The 19,018-nt window shown below is 38.4% G+C and overlaps 1 protein-coding gene across 2 annotated transcripts; it reads left to right on the top strand.

The window, feature by feature from the left end:
• Positions 1-1,067: 1,067 nt before the first annotated feature.
• Positions 1,068-18,588, top strand: slc6a3 (solute carrier family 6 member 3). Of its 2 annotated transcripts, XM_018762836.2 has the most exons (15): positions 1,068-1,142; positions 2,085-2,356; positions 3,266-3,397; positions 6,644-6,863; positions 7,608-7,746; positions 8,463-8,597; positions 9,863-9,966; positions 10,741-10,865; positions 11,479-11,591; positions 11,780-11,908; positions 14,893-14,992; positions 16,126-16,226; positions 16,928-17,095; positions 17,457-17,528; positions 18,386-18,588. In XM_018762836.2, the coding sequence occupies exons 2-15, from the start codon at positions 2,101-2,103 to the stop codon at positions 18,407-18,409; spliced, it is 1,818 nt and encodes a 605-aa protein (XP_018618352.2). In that variant the 5' UTR covers positions 1,068-1,142; positions 2,085-2,100; the 3' UTR covers positions 18,410-18,588. The 2 variants fall into 2 exon arrangements, with proteins under 2 accessions (XP_018618352.2, XP_018618351.2); XM_018762835.2 differs by lacking the exon at positions 1,068-1,142 and having other exon boundaries at positions 2,071-2,356.
• The last annotated feature ends 430 nt before the right edge of the window (positions 18,589-19,018 follow it).

The raw sequence follows: 19,018 nt of genomic DNA, 5'->3' as shown, positions 1-19,018 counted from the left end.
GATTCAGTTCAAATGATAAGCAAAATTTTGATATGACCGTGAGCTGTTGAAGGCCAGCAAGGATATGATTTTTTTTTTTTTTTTCTCTCCAGCTAATAAAAACTTACGAGTGTCTGCACCGTAGGTATCAGTGAGCCTCAGATATCATACAGATTTTCAGCACTAAAGGATAAATGTGTCAGTTTTTACCTTCATATTAGTGCAGTCAAATTCACATCCCCTTATAGGCAAAATGCACAAACATAATAATAATAAGTAATAAAAATATAAAATATAATACAGAAGAAATAATACTGTTGAAGAGTACAATATTGAATTCTTTTACAGCCTGCATTTTGCTTTTAAATTATTCATTTGATTTCCGTACTAACATTTCACATGAACAATAAATGACAAAACCAATTAACTGAAACAATACAAACACACACATGTAATTTTTTTTAGTGTGAACTCTTCCAACACCAGAAAATGGACACGAGGATATGAGGCTGAAAAAAGAAACAGTTTTCCAGAATGAAGTCAAAGGTTCAAGGCTTCGCGTGCTGTGTTACAGCAGCCAGGCATGAGATGTCAAGCGACGCTTGTGCCGTCTGTTAACACTGTTTATGGTTGTAAAGATGGCCATTTCCACAAATGATAAATGTTTAGGGCTTTTATTGAGGATGAGGGATGCAGCAGCTTTTCGCTCTCTATTTCTCAGAGACAGAGAGAAAGAGAGGAGGGGGAGGCAGAGAAGGAGTGAGGGAGGGGTTGAAGGGGCTGGGGGGGGGGAGGCGAGGGAGTGTTTATGTGCTTCTCATATTTCTGGTGTGGTCCCACACACTCCCCACGCAGACCACCAGAGTCCTGTGATGCCTCTGTAGATCCACCTCTCTTCAGACTCCATCATTCGGGCAACTCAAGAAAGAATAAAACAGTTATCTTATTGTCAGTTAATCTTTTAGAACTTTCTTTTTTTTTCATTTAAAAAAAAAAAAAAACAAAGTCTTGCAGTTTATCCCAGGGAGAGTTGGATGAGAAGAGTTGATGCTCATCCCAAGGCTACCAAGCATGGTTAAAATACTACGGTTCTGACCAGAAACAAACACATCAGCACACTTGGTGTTAAAAGTTTGCACAACTAGAAAGGACATCTGTAAAAGGTAAGGTGTTTTAAAAAACCTGAAACTGTTGTCTTTTTTTTCTTTTCTTCATATTGTACTTTTCTGCCTTTTTTACATGCTCACAATCAACAGGTGTTCTCGTTTTCGCTCTTCATTTCACTGCCATATTTTTTTGAGATCTATTTAAAAGGTTTATATTAAAATTGATATAACGTACATTATACTATACTCATGAAGTTGAACATATTTTTGATGTAGTGCACTAACACTTGTAATTTAGGTTAAAGACATAAAAAAGAAACATGGTGAATGTTGTACTTCTACAGACTGTTGAAAAAATTAAGCATCAAAACATCTGCTGAACTTTGTAAAAAAAAAAAAAAAATCTGAATATCGACAAACATTCAGGTTTTATTTTACGTGTATATATATATATTATATTATAGGAGAGTGCTGTTGTTTTAATGGATATACATAAATGTGGATTTCTCATGCAATGGAAGGAGTCATATTTCATTTCTGTATGAAAACGCACAATTGTGTCACTTATAGCCGGTAAGTATTGTGCAATTTCATCGCACATTGTTTACTTTTGTTGTAAATACAAACTGCTTTGGTTATCATTATGGTATCAAATATCTTTATGTTTCAGGTAAAAGTCCCAAATGCGTGGAATTGAAACAGTGACATCAACAACGCTCGCATCAATTACATATCATAATGCGGCGCGAAAACCGAACTGGGTCCTCAGCTTTTAACCCCCACGTGCTCATACGAGTAATCAGAGTATGTGTTTTATAAATGTTGTCGAAACTGGCGATGAGAAGCTGAGGATCAGTGTGCCAGACAGACCATCAACAAGGACCAAGGCCTGATCACTCGTCCGGTTAGAGGCTTTGGGCTTAGTGATTGCTGGAGCTCCCCGGTCCGAATTAGGGCAGTTCTCCTTTCTGACACAGATCTCCTCATGATTAAATGCAGACCGCCCCTTGGACAGATGTCATCGGTGGTCGCCCCGGCCAAGCAAGCCAACAACATGGCCCCCAAGGAGGTGGAATTGATTCTGGTGAAGGAGCAGAATGGCGTTCAGTTCACCAACTCCACGCTGGTGAGCCCCGGCCAGACTCACCCTTCAGGGGAGGAGAGGGAGACGTGGGGGAAGAAGATCGACTTTCTCCTGTCGGTCATCGGCTTCGCTGTGGACCTGGCCAATGTTTGGAGGTTCCCTTATCTGTGCTACAAGAATGGCGGAGGTGAGACCTGTGAATGGCGCCTTATCTGTCTGAGCAGGTGGCTCGGGACATAAACCGTGTGACCGGAGCGGGAGAGAAAATTATATTTCCACCGCTGTAAAAACTGAGAGCCTCTCATTGCATCAGGACATGGGTGGAGGGTGGAGGGTGGGGCAGGGCCACTGTGAATTATGCGCGTGCCGTGCTTTACGTTATTTGTCACGACGGCTAATTTGAATTTATCGCTCGGCTTGTGTTCAAATTATTGTGTCGTTTTATCGTCCGATCTTGAGGATTAAAAAAATTGCCTTGTAGACGAAACAAACTGTTTGCCATGAACCTGAGAACGTTAGAATTGATGCTTCTCACCTCAGTTTATCATCCAATTATATGGCACATTTTTCATTTACATTACATTACACACTATAATTTTAAATATTCTTCCAGTCTGCTTCAAAACAGCATATATTTCTTCATGAAAACTAGAATATATTAAATGATATACTGTAATTACTACAATATTAGAAATCACTACATAAGTTTTAAAATTTTTACTGGACTGAAAAAAATTGCAGCTGTATATAAGATGTTTTGTAAAATCATAGAATGATGCTTCATATCACTGGAAATGAAACCTTAGCTGTGATTTAAGACACCATGCAAAAGGACCCGTACTCTACTATAAATCATAGAAAATTGTTTTGCTAGCTATATTTCGTTTTTATTTCCGTGCCCAGTTCCGACAAACAGAATTGAAAATCATAAATACATGCTCAAAAGGACAAACACCTGCACAAGGCAGGGCAGCTATCATTGCTCTGTTTCAGTACCGAATATCTACTCTTGTCGTAATTACGGAAATCTTTCTTGCCTTTTTGATGATTTATTCTTAGGTTTTTTTTTAATTGCCGTTCTAACATTATATCTCAGGAGCCTTCCTGGTTCCATACCTGTTCTTCATGGTCATTGCTGGGATGCCCCTTTTTTACATGGAGCTGGCTTTGGGACAGTACAACCGAGAAGGGGCAGCAGGCGTATGGAAAATATGTCCCATCTTCAAAGGTATTTACACCCTCCTCATCTAATACAGAACAAGGAAGTCTGAAGTACTGACGAGTACTATTTTAAAAAACAAAATTATCATTTTATTTTTTCTTTTTATTGATTTTCAGCCAGAGAGAACTTACTAGACTCCACTTTGTGTCTTCTTTATGTTGATTACGTATGTATTTACATACTGTATGTATTTACCTTCAGAATGTCTGGAGTTCCAGTAATCTTAAAACATTTCACAGGGTGGCTTCTGTGGAACCAAAATAGTCACATTTTCAGTTGACTTAACACTAGCTTTAATGCTGATGAAAATATGCCCTGTGTGAAAATATGTTCCTGTGATTCTGGCCCTGCATCCCCGCATGAAGCACAGTTTTACCACAAAAATGAGGTTATTGCTGCTATTACTCAGTTTTCAGCCTGTTCTTAAGACACTTGTTTTGTTTAAAAGGAAAAAAAAAAGTCCTTGGACTCAAGTCAGTTTATTATAGGATTAGGCCAATTTAATATGGTTAGGATCATGGCTTGGTCATTTACTTTTTGGAATTTCAGATGCCTCACATAATTGTTTTGATATTGCTAGGGATACAGAGGCAGGAAATTTATTTTTATTGACAGGACAGACCAAACAAAAGGATAAAGTTTTAGGTCAGTTCATCCAAAAGAAATTTTTTTTTTATTATTATTATTAAAGTGAACGTTACTGTATCCCCCAGAAAACAGTTTTTTTTTTTTTTCCATTTTTTATTAGATTTTTCTTTATTTTCGAAAACTGTACCACTCAGATGGAAAAAGGAAAATTGGCTTTTAGGGTCAGCGTAACCACCGATTCCTCTTGTCACTTTTGCACATTGTTTTTCCCTGCTTGTCTGTACTTTTCAACACATCATTAGGCAACACAGTAGAGGGAGACCAAGAAATCAACATGCTGTAAGAGATGTCAGATGATCATAACCTTTCCTGTCGCTTCAAAAACATCCGTCAGTGCTGAGCTCTAATTTTGGGCCTCATATTTTTCAGTTATTAAGCCTGTTGCCCATGGAGTGAATGCGTATAAAAGCAGACTTGCACATTATGCTTTCAAACAACACAACACATACACAGGATTTTAGTCCACATTTTGGGTCAAAAAGATATTTAATAGCATACAACATTTGCATGCAGAAATATAGAAAATTTATTTATGTGTGTGTGTGTGTGTGTGTGTATATAAACATTATATATATATATATATATATATATATATATATATATATGAAAAAACTGTAATATATATATTTCATATATATATGTAAGTGTTCCTGGCATGAGTGAAGTAGATGACAGTTTAATTTCCTAATAAGTATTCTTAAATCTATAGTTTATCTCTGTCTAATGACAGAAAGGTACCTTTTTATAATATATACTTTAATATAACAATCCAAACATAAGCAAGTGTACTTTTCAAATTAATATACTGGAACTGTGTGTAGTGAAGTTTTTCTGTGTCTATATTGCGTGATCTACTGCTTCTGTAAAGAACATATTATTTTTGCAGCCTCAGTTTGTCTGCTTTTGCGGTATTAATTTGGGAAAAAGTAAACATAAAGCAATTAATGTGGCTATGATGATTGCGCTTGAATGTTGGTTTTAGTCAACCTTTAGTTAAGTGATGTAAAAATACTCGCCCTTTGCTACACCAATATGTTTTCAGGCTAGCTCCCAAAAAAAGAAAATTAAAAAAAATTCTTGTTATGTAATTTTGTTTGGGTGGGTTTAATCTGCTGTATTCCCAGTAATTAACGATGGCATTTGACATGTCCTTTCCAATATTTGTCCAGGCGTACTGCATCATTTAAGTCTAATTTTATGTTCTCAGCAAACATCCGCTCAATATGTTTGCTGAGTTTGCATCAATACTTCCATACAGTATATGCACAGCTAAATTATGCATCTTTAACCACGTTCCTGTCTTCTGCAAAGGCCCAACATGAGATTTAATGTTTAAGGCATGTACTTTGAAGTATATTTTCAGATTGTTTACATGCTGGCTCATATCCTCATAATTACCATCATTTTTTATGTTCGGTATGGGAAGGAGCTATGGAAATAATGGATACGTTCGCCTTTGCGTAGCAGATGTTTGTGCGTGTGTGTGTGTGTCTGAGTAAGTGTGTGTGTTACAGATAGTGTGAGACAGAGAGAGACAGAGACAAAAACACAAGCAGAGGGAGAGGGAGATTAATTTTGTTTGGACAAGTCTATGTAAACAGAGTGTGTTTGCTGTTTGGCTTCGTTTACACACAGTGTAATGCGACATCAGATATCATACTGCATTAGTAGGCACACTGTCAAAAAGTAACTCAGCTCTTAACTTTAACAAAACTTTCTCTATTGATATTTTGTCATGATAGCTCCTTCTCAGACTAGGAGTATAACGAGCCCAACGACTGATAATTTTATATTCCAGTAATGTTTCTTGTTCCCTTGCCAGTTTAGCACTTCCCACTGCAAACAAATTCATTTGTTTCCTTTATTTGCCATTATATCTTTTCTACCGTGCAAAAGTGGGAATAACGAACATTTTTAAAATTATGTCATGGACTAAATGCATGGCAAGTATGCGTTCCAATAGCGTACTGTAATTAAAACAATGATGTTGCTGCATTTATAAATGTCTTGAACTTTTCTCTTCAAAAGCTGAGTAAAGGTGAGATTGCTGTAGAATATCTTGATATCGGTACACACATCATTCTGTCCTTCCTTGTCTTTCCATGGATGTCAGATGCAGAGGAGGCTAGCTGAGACATTGCAAAAATTGACGTTTTAATCACCAGTCTTCTGGAGCGGCTGTCACTCTGCGAGGGGATTACAGTAATTATACTGATAAACATGTTTGTTTCCTGGGGATCTTTGCTTTCAGCGGTCCAGAGATCACACATGTGGTGCTAATAGACAAATCCCTCCAAGCGAAATCAGTTCCGGTTTAAAAACGCTGCATGTGGGAACTGAAAAGAACAGCACTAATTGCACGTAGCTCTGTGAAATATAGTTACAACACCACGCCTTTCATTTTCATATTTTAATAGCTATGTTCTACCATTAAGGGCAGCATCATTACTGCTTCTTTAAACGGGTGTTCTCTATTTCATATGAAATCTGACACTCATTTATTTAATAGTATTCTTTTAAAATTTCACTTTCCACCAAACTCATTAGATGGTTATTTTTAAATTTTAGGTGTCTATTAAAAGGAGTGTGGTTTGTGATCCACAGGCGTGGGCTTCACCGTAATCCTGATCTCCTTGTATGTGGGATTCTATTACAACGTCATCATCTCCTGGGCCCTCTTCTACCTGTTCTCCTCCTTCACTGGAGACCTGCCATGGGTCCACTGCAACAACACCTGGAACAGTCCCAACTGCTCCGAGCTCTGGACCTTTAACACCACCCTGAACGATACCCACAGGTCCACTCCGGCTGCTGAATACTTTGAGTGAGTGAGATATTACCACCTGGCATACAGAGCTTCGATTTTGCTGGGCAGAATGGCCATTTTTACACCTTTTGTTTTGGATTTCAAGCATAACGTCAATTTAGGAGTTGATCGATGACTCTTAAGTAGTGTACGATCAACTCGTATTCAAACACATTCATCAAATGCAGTTAAGAGTTGTATTGGGATTCTGATGTATTGCGCTCTAAAAATGCATCTTGTGCAAATGTTCTTTTTTTTTTTTTTTCGAAATAAGAACACACACAGTATAAGAACATTACTACTTTGTCCTCCTCCAGTATCATTTTCATCTGGCCTTTACCGAACTAGAAGTTGCCTGTTTTTTCCTAAATTTAGCTTTCAGCTTTTCCAGGTGACTCACACTTGTAGATTTATATACAAATCTACTTCGATTTACCTTCTTAAACAGCTAGGTAATTTTTACAGTGTCAGGTCAGGGTAAATACCATTATCAAGGAATTTGATAATGCAGAATGATTTCAGCAAGTTGACTTTAACCACTATGCCACCTGCTGGTACTGAGTCTCGACAGAAAAGGTGCTCTTTTATGTTAACATTTTGGTTTGTTGTCTCAATACTTCAGACCCACCATGCACTTTCCCACCATACAGTATTTTTATACACAGAGAGCTCTGAGGTGATTTGTTTGCTCGCATCGGCCTCTCTGCTGCCGTGAAAAACAGTCGAGAACAAGGCGAAAACGTGGCCATGGCTCCTCCACAGGCGAGGTCTGCTGCACCTCCAGGACAGCGAGGGCATCGATGACCTGGGCCTCCCACGATGGCAGCTCACTTCCTGCCTGGCGGTGGTCATCGTGGTGCTTTATTTCAGCCTCTGGAAGGGAGTCAAGACCTCAGGGAAGGTGCGTAAGAACATCGATGGGTTTCGCTCCAGCAGGTCAGAGAACCCGTGCTCTCGGATGAGGTGGATATTATTCCAAATAATAATAATAAAGGTCCCATTTTGGACTAGTTTACAAATTATCCAGATTATAATATGCTTTACACTATACGCATATAACCATAATATGTGTATAAAGTTGGTTTTCTATTTGGGTTGAGTGTTTTCACCTTAATAATAAAGAAAAGTTTAAGATTATTTGTTACCTTACTGTCTTATGTTTGCAGATGTAATGAACTGGTAGGAAGGGTGTTCATTCAGAGATATTTAATACAACAGACCAACATTAAAACAACAGAGAAAGCACAAAGTAACAAAAGGAAGGCAAACTGAAAGACAGTTTGGAACTTAATTGTCTAAAGTGACCCTTTGTCTTAACAAAAAAGTACTTTTTTCCAAAATAATAAACTGACCATCAGCGAACAGCTGCTGCTGTAATAAACAGGCGAAAATAGCAAACTTTTCATAATTTCTGACTGCAGAGAGTTCAGCTGTGTGTATGGTTGTGTGTGTCTTTCATGCTCCTTGAGGAGGCATTTGTGAACTGAACATCCGATCATGGATAGCGAACCATGAGAAGTAAATATTTGTGTGTGTGTGTGTGTGTGTGTGTGTGTGTGTGTGTGTGTGTGTGTGTGTGTGTGTGTGTGTTTGTGTGTCACACATGCTCTGCTGCAGGTCGTCTGGATCACGGCCACCATGCCCTATGTGGTCTTGACTGTGCTGCTGCTCCGCGGTGTCACCCTCCCCGGGGCAATAGATGGTATTAAAGCCTACCTGAGCGTGGATTTCCTCCGACTCTGCGAGGCCCAGGTGACTTTTAGTCCCTCATCCCAGCTGATGTTGCATTAGTACAATAGTAAAAAATAAACCCTTGATAGGTCTTGCACTTCTGGCCAGATGTGGTCATCCCCACTGCTCCTCGCTGACTACAAAAGACTCAGATCAGGCACCCCGATCGCAGCTGCCGGGTGTTTTGTGGGTCTCAAAATGTCCATTATGAAGTTAGTGAGCACACTAATTTCAGTTCAGTTCAATTCAATTCAATTTATTTTTATAGAGCGCTCTTCTCACGCAGTGACACAGAGCGCTTTAACACAGGCAGAAGGCAAGAAAAATAAATACGTAAGATAGAGAAACAAAGAAGACAGCTGACTAGTGACTATCATAATATAATGCTTTTAAAGAGCTATAAGTTTGCCAACTGGCCACGGAGGAAAGGAACAAAAACTCCCAACTGAAAATCAAGGGAGAAAAAACCTCTGGGGTCCGATGCCAGTGGCTGCCCCCCCCGGGCATTCTAGATTAAGTAATTCTAATTTCTAATTTTAATGTCTAATTTCTAATTTTAATTTCTTCTTATTCCTTTTCTTTAAGCATCATGTGAGCAGCAAGTAGTCACATTGTTTGCACTTGTTTGAGCACACATGGGGGTCCTTTCAGGAAACAACGTACTCTTAGTTATATTATATAAACGTAAGCAAGAAGGGCAGACTCGCTCTAAGTACCCGATGTCGTAATTAGATTTAATTTATAAATTAAATTATTTTCTAGGATGTGGCATCAATGGCATCGTTAAATGAATTCGCATAACAATATACACATATGTGTAACTGTTACAAATTGTTTGGCAATATTATTATATAAATGCAGCCGAGTAAGCAGAAGCAGTTTTTGGTGGTTAAGAGACAAGTGGGTTCACTTGCCACACTTGTTGCAGCTATTTTCTGAACTGTCGAGGAAAACAAACATATACATATATTTAAATATATATTTTCTTACTCATACAAGAGCTTATTTTGTGTCCATTTTCCCCCACCTGATGAAGTTGTGCAAACCGCATTTTCCTTAAGCAAGACAAGAAAATGTGCAATTTTCCTCAAGCACACATGACTAAGGACTCAAAGCAGCAATTTGAGAATTAGATTAGACACATGCATGCAGCAGCAATTTGCAAAATTACCCCGCATTCAGAAGTGTCTTTCATCTTTGTGTTGAATGAGTTTCCTGCAATTATCTCTAATAACAGTTTTTTTCCCTCTGTCTTTTGTGCCGATCCCCGGGCGTTTGTTTTGTAGGTCTGGATAGAAGCTGCCACTCAGATCTGCTTCTCTTTGGGAGTTGGGTTTGGTGTGCTAATAGCGTTTTCAAGCTATAACAAATTCAGCAACAACTGCTATAGGTAAGGCCGAGCCCCGAATCGGGATCCTAATAGGGCGGTTCATCGCACACACCATTGAATTACAATACCTTTGAAGCCCTTCGCCAGGCCCCGCCTTTGACACCATGCTGGAGGGCCGACACTTTGCTAATTCTGTTGTAGTAAATGGCGACCGAAGAATGATGCTCCGTACAATGAGCTGTCACCATATTTAAGTGGCCTGCAAGAGACTCCCTGTGGGGCAGCAGGCTGCACCCTCTGGTCATTTTTTGATTGCAACTTGTGTGGAATAAATAAAATAGCTTTTAGAATATAAGGATATGCTAACCATTTATTATTATTATTATTATTATTATTATTATTGTTGTTGTTGTTGATGTTGTTGTTGCATAATGTGTAAAAATCTTCAAATGTAAAAAAAAATATTAGAAGCTTCTATGGAACAAGGAGAAAAACTTTTGTTCTATGAAAACTAATTGCTTATTATTATTATTATTATTATTATTATTATTATTATTATTATTTATTTCATTTTAAGTCCAGATAACACTTTGGAAATTGCTCAATACAGCCACTGGAAATTTTCATGAAGGTTACCTCTTGACCTAGGGTAGAAAAGTCAATCTGTCATTCCTCTGCCAGAACTTGAATCATCAGCATTAGAATTCTTCCTCTTATGTTGACTCAACACAAGTGTGAATGAGCCTAAGCACTTTGTTTCCATGGAATATAGCACTTTACATACAGGTGAGCAGTAAGATGGCCTGAGTTTCATGACTATGTTTTCTTTCCCAGAGATGCCATCATTACAAGTTCCATCAATTCCTTGACCAGCTTTTTCTCCGGCTTTGTCATCTTTTCCTTCTTGGGGTACATGTCACAAAAACACAACGTGGCTCTAGAAGAGGTGGCAACTGATGGTTAGTAATGCCTCTGATTATTTTGTTCCTAACTAAAGCTTTTACGGAAGTCAGATTCTAGTTTTGCTACATGGAATCAGTAACATCCAGTTCATAAGTTCACGTTTTTAACCCTTACTCTACCGGCTGCCTCTGCTTTCAATGACATTTATTAGCCTCTACCTTCTGCAGTGATGATATGCAACCTGACAGCAAAACATATTTTGAGAACAATTTAAATTGTCATTGATTTTCTTCCTCCTGCAAGAATTTCCCCAGGAATTAGCATCAAATAGAGAATTGTTCTTGGGCTGGGGTTGATTTAATATCAATGCAACTCAACAAAGAGAACCCCCGCAGTACATTTAGTAAATATGCAATAAACACATATTTTTGAAAAAAGGGAATTTGAAATACATTTTGTGAGCTTTTACGTCTTACTTTCTTAAAACTGTTTTTTTAAAATATTTCTGCCTATGTTGACATTCATTCTTTGTGTATCCCTGAATTTTTACAGTTACATTAATGTGACAAGTCACAGCAAACTATTTTGATTAATAGAAAAAAAACTTTAAATTGGTAGTAGATGTTTTGCTTTGAGTAAGTGAAGTGGCTGGGGATTGATTTTATGCAGGACCTGGACTTGTGTTCATCATATATCCAGAGGCCATTGCAACATTACCTGGATCCTCCGTTTGGGCTGTCATCTTCTTCATTATGTTATTGACCTTAGGCATTGACAGCGCTGTAAGTACTTGATCGATCATGATTTTTGAATGAGAAGCATGCTGAGAAGTAAAAAAGAATGAATTTAGACCGGATTCATTTTTACAGGGAACATTAGAAAAAAGTTATATGTTTGCTTGATAAATTTTCATTAGTGCATTTGCCAAGTTGTTCATAATATGCAGTGTTGCTTATGCCTGTGATTTCAGATGGGTGGGATGGAGTCTGTCATCACGGGACTCATAGATGAGTTCAAATTTCTTCACAAGCATCGTGAGCTCTTCACTCTGTTCATTGTTGTGTCCACCTTCCTCGTATCTCTTTTCTGCGTCACCAATGTGAGTTTTCCATGTAACGGTGTGACGTTAACTATTCTGGACTGATGTTTTCCTGAAGCATATAAGCATTAGATTTGAGAATTGTCAAGTATACGGTACCAGTCAAAAGTCCGAGCGTACTTGAGCAACCTGGGCAATACCTTTATAGAATGAATCGGAGAGAACAGTGAAAACAAAGCAACACACAAGTGTTCTACATCTCTGGGAACTGCTGAGGAAGTTGCCGAAGAGCTGGGAAGACATGGCAACTCATTTACTCATCAAACTTCTTAACTGATTGCCTTGTGAAAAAAGTTTCTAGGAAGTGCACTCAAACTTTTCACTGGTACAGTATATTTCTAGTATGCCAATTATTTGTGAGAACACTAATGATATTATCAGCATAACACTGTTTTTTTCACATGCACCATAAAGGAATATACACTAGCGTTCAAAAGTTTGGGGTCGCCCAGAAATTGGTGATTCGGTAGACTCGGCTGGCTGCTTCCTTAAATAGTACGCACCAAATACCAGTATCATCCGCAACAGTGAAGACTTACGCTCATCTGTCCGTAATACTCTTTTCCAGCCATCCGCCATTCAGTGTCTGTGTTCTTTTGTTCATTTTAGCTTTCTTTTTATTAAATTTCTCAATTTCAGATATGGCTTTTCCTTTGGAACTCTTCCTCTAAGGCCAGCCTACTGGGGAAGTCTTATCATTGCAAATGATGCTGGTTTATAGCGTGTACCATTTGTGGAAGCAGCTAAGGGACTTGTAAGGCATCTGTTTCTCAAACTACAGCCTCTTGTTCACTTATTGATCTTGGCCTTCCACTTCTTTTTTTTAATCCTAGTGAGATCCAGTTTGCCCTCGTCTCTCAAGATAGTTGCAGACACCTTAGTATGAAATCGTCAGTTTCCTCACAGTCTGACACATTGAACAACCTTCATTTCACCAATCATTTTTGAACCTAGAAATGAAGTTTAGGAATGCCAACACCTCGCAACCCAAAGAAAGACAATTTTCCACTTTTTTGAAGAGAATAACAGGTTTCAGCTGTGCCAACACAATTACAATGGTTTCTCTACCATTCTGGCCATTACCATTAGTACACTGGAGTAATGGAAGCTGAAAATGGAGCTCTGCAGTTATATGTGAATAATAAATTACAAATCATTTTAAAGCAGTAGTAGCCATTTGCAACATTACTAATGATTCCTTGGCTAAATTTCTAAACTAATTTATTTGTACATAGATTTTTAAAAAAAAAAAATCAATTCTTTCAAAAACATGAAAATTTCTTGGGGATTCAACACTGTCGAATGCCTGTGTATGTGCCCTTCAAAAGTAAACATGCCCACTAGAAGACAGTTAAAATGTGAGGTTTCAATATGTTTTCTGCATTAGTATCAGTTGCATTAGTATCACTTGTTACTTTGAACGCTTGTGAGTATTTTAATTTCGTTATTCTGTGATGACACACATTTTACAGCTCGAATGAACTGGGCAGTTCTGCTTTTCAGATTGTAATGTGTTTGCCAAATTCTTATTCATTCATTCATTCATTCATTCATTCATTCATTGGTAGTTTTCTAAATGCTAAACTGGCAGGGAGCCAGTCAATCTCATGGCTCAATTCTCTGCCTTCAGCAGCCAGCTGGAGTACGTTTGGTACACCGTGGATAGGCAGTGTGTCTCATTCTCTTGCATGGAATGAGTGTTTCAGAGTTCAAATGGCAACCTTAAAAGGATGAAACCAAAATGAATTTCACAGATGGATATATCTTTCTTTGGATGTCAACGGTTGTATACTGGAAAACTAGCCCCGTTGACAGCCCATTCCAGTACAATTACACAGTTCATATATTGAATTTAAAAAGAGTGTCTTATTGTGGGGGGTGTGGTGGTGCAGCGGGTTTGGCCAGTGCCTGCTCTCTGGTGGGTCCGGGGTTCAAGTCCTGCTTGGGGTGCCCTGCGGCAGACTGGCGTCCCATCCTGGGTGTGTTCCCCTCCAGCATTGCACCCTGTATTGCCGGTTTTAGCTCTGGCTCGCTGCGACCCTGCTTGGGACAAGGGGTTTCAGTCAGTGGGTGTGTCTATTTTTTATTATGAATACTGATAACCGGTCTTGGCCTGTAATCTATAATCTGTTGAATCTAGGAAAGGTTAGTTGTTCTAACAATGTTTGCTCTTTAAAAGATGTTTCACACACTCTGTTCACAAGTATTTCAGCCAATACAATAAAAACTAGCAATGTTCTGGATGTTGACAGGTTTAAGCAAAATAACTGTAAATTATTCTAAGAGATTAGCTGTCATAGTACAAGATTTGAACAAGCTGTTATTTGTCAGAGGGGGCACGGTGGCACAATGGGTTGGACCAGGTCCTGCTCTCCGGTGGGTCTGGGGTTTGAGTCCTGCTTGGGATGCCTTGCGACAGACTGGCATCCTGTCCTGGGTGGGTCCTCCCGAGTGGGTCCCCTCCAGCTTTATGCCCTGTGTTGTAGGGTTAGGCTCTGGCTCCCCGTGACCCCAAATGGGACAAGCAGTTCAGACTGTGTGTGTGTGTGTGTGTGTGTGTGTGTTATTTGTCAACTATACTGATTATGTGCTAGCTAGGAAGCTCTTTGACTATATGCGTGTATGTATGTATATACACATATATATAGCAATAGATCATTGATATATTATACTTAACATTACTTTAACATTGATATCTTAACTCATCCGATCCATTGAGATATATATATATATATATATATATTTTTTTTTTTTCACGTATGTATATATATGTGTGTGTGTATATATATATCAATAGATCAGATGAATTAAGATAATGAAAATCCAACTCAAGAAGCAAGGCCGTTTAATATTTTGCCTGACAGTTTGCCACATTCTGAACATGTTTTGAATTACAAGGCAAGTGGACGTGTCTGCGAAAGTGTTCAACATGACAGGGACACTCAAGAGCTTCGCTTTGTGTCAGACGCTCATTTCTCTCGCAGGGTGGGATTTATGTGTTTACGCTGCTGGACCACTTTGCCGCAGGGACATCAATCCTCTTTGGAGTGCTTATTGAAGCCATCGGCATCGCCTGGTTCTATGGTAAGGGCCCGCTCCCCCGCTCATGGCCGGCAATGCTGACGCCATATTAGGCATTTAATGGAATATTGGCTGGTCTTTGGCGGTCCTGTTGCGCCGAAATTTCATTAAAGCACCTCACAGAGCAGCATCTGTGCAACATTACGGGGTGTTTGTGCCTGTTAATTTCTTCCTTGCTCCTCAGTGATCCTGCATTAAGCATTCACTAATGAGGCACAGTGTTGTGAAACTTTATGTTGCAAAAACAGTGACAATTACAGTATTTGTTAAAACATTGGCTAAGGCTCATCCTTTCTTACACATGTGTGTATACTGTGTCATATGAGAAATGCATTAGATGCTTGCTTAGCACCAGGGATGCATTCAGTGGTAATATACTGTACGCTACGAACAAGAGCAACTCAATCTGGCACGTTTGCTTATTTAACGATAAAGCTACAACCACCCAAAAAAGTCAGTTTCAGCATTTGAAAGCACCCAATATGTGTTTGAACAACTTCAACAAACAAGCAAGCAAACAAAGAAACATCTGATTTAGATTCCTTGTCCAAACTAAAACTTGTGAGATGCTTTTAAAGGTCCAGATGAGGAAATCGATAGCGGGGACATGCCGACAGTCCCTGCCGATTTTTGTTTCAGTGTCTCACTGCACCTCTCCTGCCTGGTGGAGCATCCTCCATGCCCGGGGCGTGCAGTTCTACCTTGGGGCTGTGCTGGCCTTTTCTGAACCTCAGTCACGGTTCACAGGGACCCTGCAGCGTTTGCCCTCTGCTGGCACAGGCTCGGTGTCCCCCTAGCTTGCAGTCATGCTAATTTCCGCCTTCCCTTTGATACGTGCCTTGTGGGTACGATGAGATTGGGAGCTCTGTGTAGAGCTTCAACTTGGAGATCTGAGTTTCCAACTCCTCGAGTATATGCACACATGCCCTTCTTGCCATGAAAAAGTGCAGTATTTAACTACAAAGGGTAAGAATTTATGTCAGACGTCATCATATGATCTCTACCAAACTGTATTATTAATCCTATATTGGTAGGAATTTTAAGTGCCTTTTAAAATTAAATTTATCTTCCCTGGATATTATGCTTGAAATGTTTTGGTCTCAGGATACATTATTACTGATTGTTTCTTATTTCAGGAGTGGACCGCTTTAGTGATGACATCCAGGAAATGATTGGTCACAGGCCAGGATTGTACTGGAGGTTGTGCTGGAAGTTTGTGAGTCCATGTTTCCTTCTGGTAAGTTTTCGCAATATAACAAAAAAGTAATTTAACAACACTGCACAAATTGAAACGTACAGTCTCACTCAGAACTGCAGAAACTCTGTCTACATTCAAGAAGTGTCTGAAAACTCATCTTTTCCGGACCCATTTCGCCCAAGATCTCTCCAGCTCATGTGTGGTGTAAAAGTTCATGCGCTGTAAATTCACGATCTTCCCCAGATAGGCCTTTACACAGCCGCTACTCCGGCATTGTATGTGATTGTTTCTTTGTGTACCTTACTCTTAAAAAAAGAAAAAAAATTTGGTAGGTCACCAGGATTCATCTATCCTGTGTTTTATGTATCTATTAAAGCAATGAACATCGGTGCGTCAAGTGGATAGTAACAAACTAGGTTTACTTAAGAGTCACATGTCGGCAGCTATGTCTCTTTCACTTAATGAAATGCACGAATTGTATTTTTGCTGAGATGTACGTCGCTTTGGAGAAAAGCATCTGTTAAATAAATAAATATAAATGTATATGCAATGTAAATTAATTTATTGCAGTTTTTGTTACACAGAATGTTACTTGGTTAACATGAGTGGATTCTTACTGTAGCAGGTCATTGAATTAATTGATTTATATATATTGAATTAACGCTGCATGGTGCTTTTCATTAAAAAGTGATAATATTTATATTATTCTTCAATAATCACTTCACTTTTGTTTTTTTCAGTTCATGGTGGTTGTCAGCTTTGCTACTTTTAACCCTCCAAATTATGGGACGTATGTTTTCCCCATGTGGGCAAACATGATCGGATGGTGTATTGCCATCTCTTCCATGACCATGGTGCCCCTGTATGCCATCTACAAGTTTTGTACCCTACCTGGAAGGTTTTGTGATGTAAGTTTTAATTTTAGGGTAGCTTAAGTGCATTTTCTTAAATTGTATGACCAAAAAGAATATCTTCATCTTCTATGATTTTTTTAAAAAAAAAGAAAAAAATCAATATTGAAACTAAACGTAAACTAAATGTAAACGTATAATTAAATAAATCTGGAAAAATCTGCACTTAGATATATACAGTAGATATACTAAATCTTTGAAAATTACTTTTTGATTTCTTGCAAGTGGTCTTCAGTTTAAAATGTATCTTCAGAAATCTACACCACAGCAATTCAAGCAAAGTTTTGCCTTTTGATTCAGCTATGTATAATTTATGGTAGAATGAGAATTCACAATTAAGATTGTGCTTTTGCTGCAGAAGGTGGGTTATGCGATTACCCCTGAGACAGAACACCACTTGGTGGAAAGTGGAGAAGTTAGACAGTTCACGGTAAGTCTTCTCTGCCTTGTCGTTCATTGTTCTACCTAATTTGAGCTTGCTCTATACTTGCTGGATTTATTAAAACTTCTGATACCGAGATTTACAGCAGTCTGGGAGACATGCTCATATTTTTAGATGAAGATGCTGGAATACTAGTATTATTTAAAAGATGATCACTTTCTGTGAATGACTTGTGTTTGTTTAATACCTTCTGATATGTCCGTTTAAAGCTAGAGAAGAACAAAAAGTCCAGCGATCAGCGTGTCAGCATGCGATTTGAAAAAAACAGTAGAGTCTAGATAGTCTCCAGCATTATATGAATTCAAGCTGTCACTCAAGAAGATCTGCCATAGGACAAGGAAAGTGGCCTCTTATTTATGCGAAAGGTTATCCTCTACTGCTTTATTCTGCAGAAATTTGTGCTCAAATCAAATAGAAGCGACTAATTGGTAAATAATGGAATGGCAAAGCCAAGGATTTTTAAAATGTACAAAATTCCTGTGGCTACAACAATGAGTGTTTCGAGAGTAAAGTTTTCTTTTGCACTTGTGTTTCCTTCACTCTTTATATACATATGTACAGTATATATAGTTACTATATATGTATACATATATATCTGTAAGGTATAATATATATCCATCTGTGAGTTAAGTTCATTTATCCGTGTGTGTGTGTGTATTTAAATGGACTTAACTAAATACTTAAACGCGTATTGTGCGGTGCGCTAGTGATGTAATAATAAGTTACGACAGTTTGTAAAGAGAAAAGATGCAGTTAGAGTGTAGCAGATTTAGCAGATGCAAAGGCCTCGTAAGAAATTTTGCCTGTTGTGACATGGCTTTTCTTCATGTTTATTGTGTGAACAGCTTCGCCACTGGCTTGTGGTGTGAGTGGAGAGGAAAGGAAAAGAGTGCTCACCTCTCCAGTGAAAAAACGAGATGCCATACCAAGCTCCCCGTACTGTGCATGCTGGATGGTGAAAACTGAAAGTGCCAAAAAACAAAAGAAAAAACTAAATGAAAAAAGCCGTAAAAATTGTAAATGTTTGCTCTGTAGTTGGAAGTGTGGCTGTGCAGTGACCTTGAGCACAAATGTTTCTGATGTAACATCAATATTGATCTTGACTCTATATACAATGACTGTTACAATGGGTAATGTTGCAACCCAAGTATTTTATTGTGATCTAAAGTATATTCTGAGCCAAAAGTACCAGAACGATGCAAGCTGTCAAAGAAAATACATAGAAAAAGTGACTATTTTAGAATAAAGGAATGTTTCTTTGCTTTAAAAATATGCTCATCTATAAGAAGAGTTGTTAAAATGGATTTAAAGCAACTAAAAATACTGTTTTCTCATATTACCTACTAGTATATCAAGAGTGCTGCTTATTTTAAAATGTGATTGCAGGCTTCCCTCATATAATGAAGGCTCATTTTACAAGAATTTCCATTTCTGAGCAAGTGCAATTTGTACACACATATTCACATAACACTAACAAG

Source organism: Scleropages formosus, chromosome 18, assembly GCF_900964775.1.
Source record: "Scleropages formosus chromosome 18, fSclFor1.1, whole genome shotgun sequence".
Taxonomy (NCBI): domain Eukaryota; kingdom Metazoa; phylum Chordata; class Actinopteri; order Osteoglossiformes; family Osteoglossidae; genus Scleropages; species Scleropages formosus.
The sequence above is the reverse complement of the archived record's forward strand: the minus strand, read 5'-3'. Positions and strand labels throughout refer to the sequence as shown.

What these genes read in the sequence shown, in the direction of transcription:
- slc6a3 (XM_018762835.2), top strand. Translation starts at nt 2,071, where the DNA reads ATGATTAAATGCAGACCGCCCCTTGGACAGATGTCATCGGTGGTCGCC. An exon ending in TGAGTCCATGTTTCCTTCTG is followed by an intron (nt 16,227 to 16,927) that starts GTAAGTTTTCGC and finishes TGTTTTTTTCAG; the next exon opens with TTCATGGTGGTTGTCAGCTT. An exon ending in TACCTGGAAGGTTTTGTGAT is followed by an intron (nt 17,096 to 17,456) that starts GTAAGTTTTAAT and finishes CTTTTGCTGCAG; the next exon opens with AAGGTGGGTTATGCGATTAC.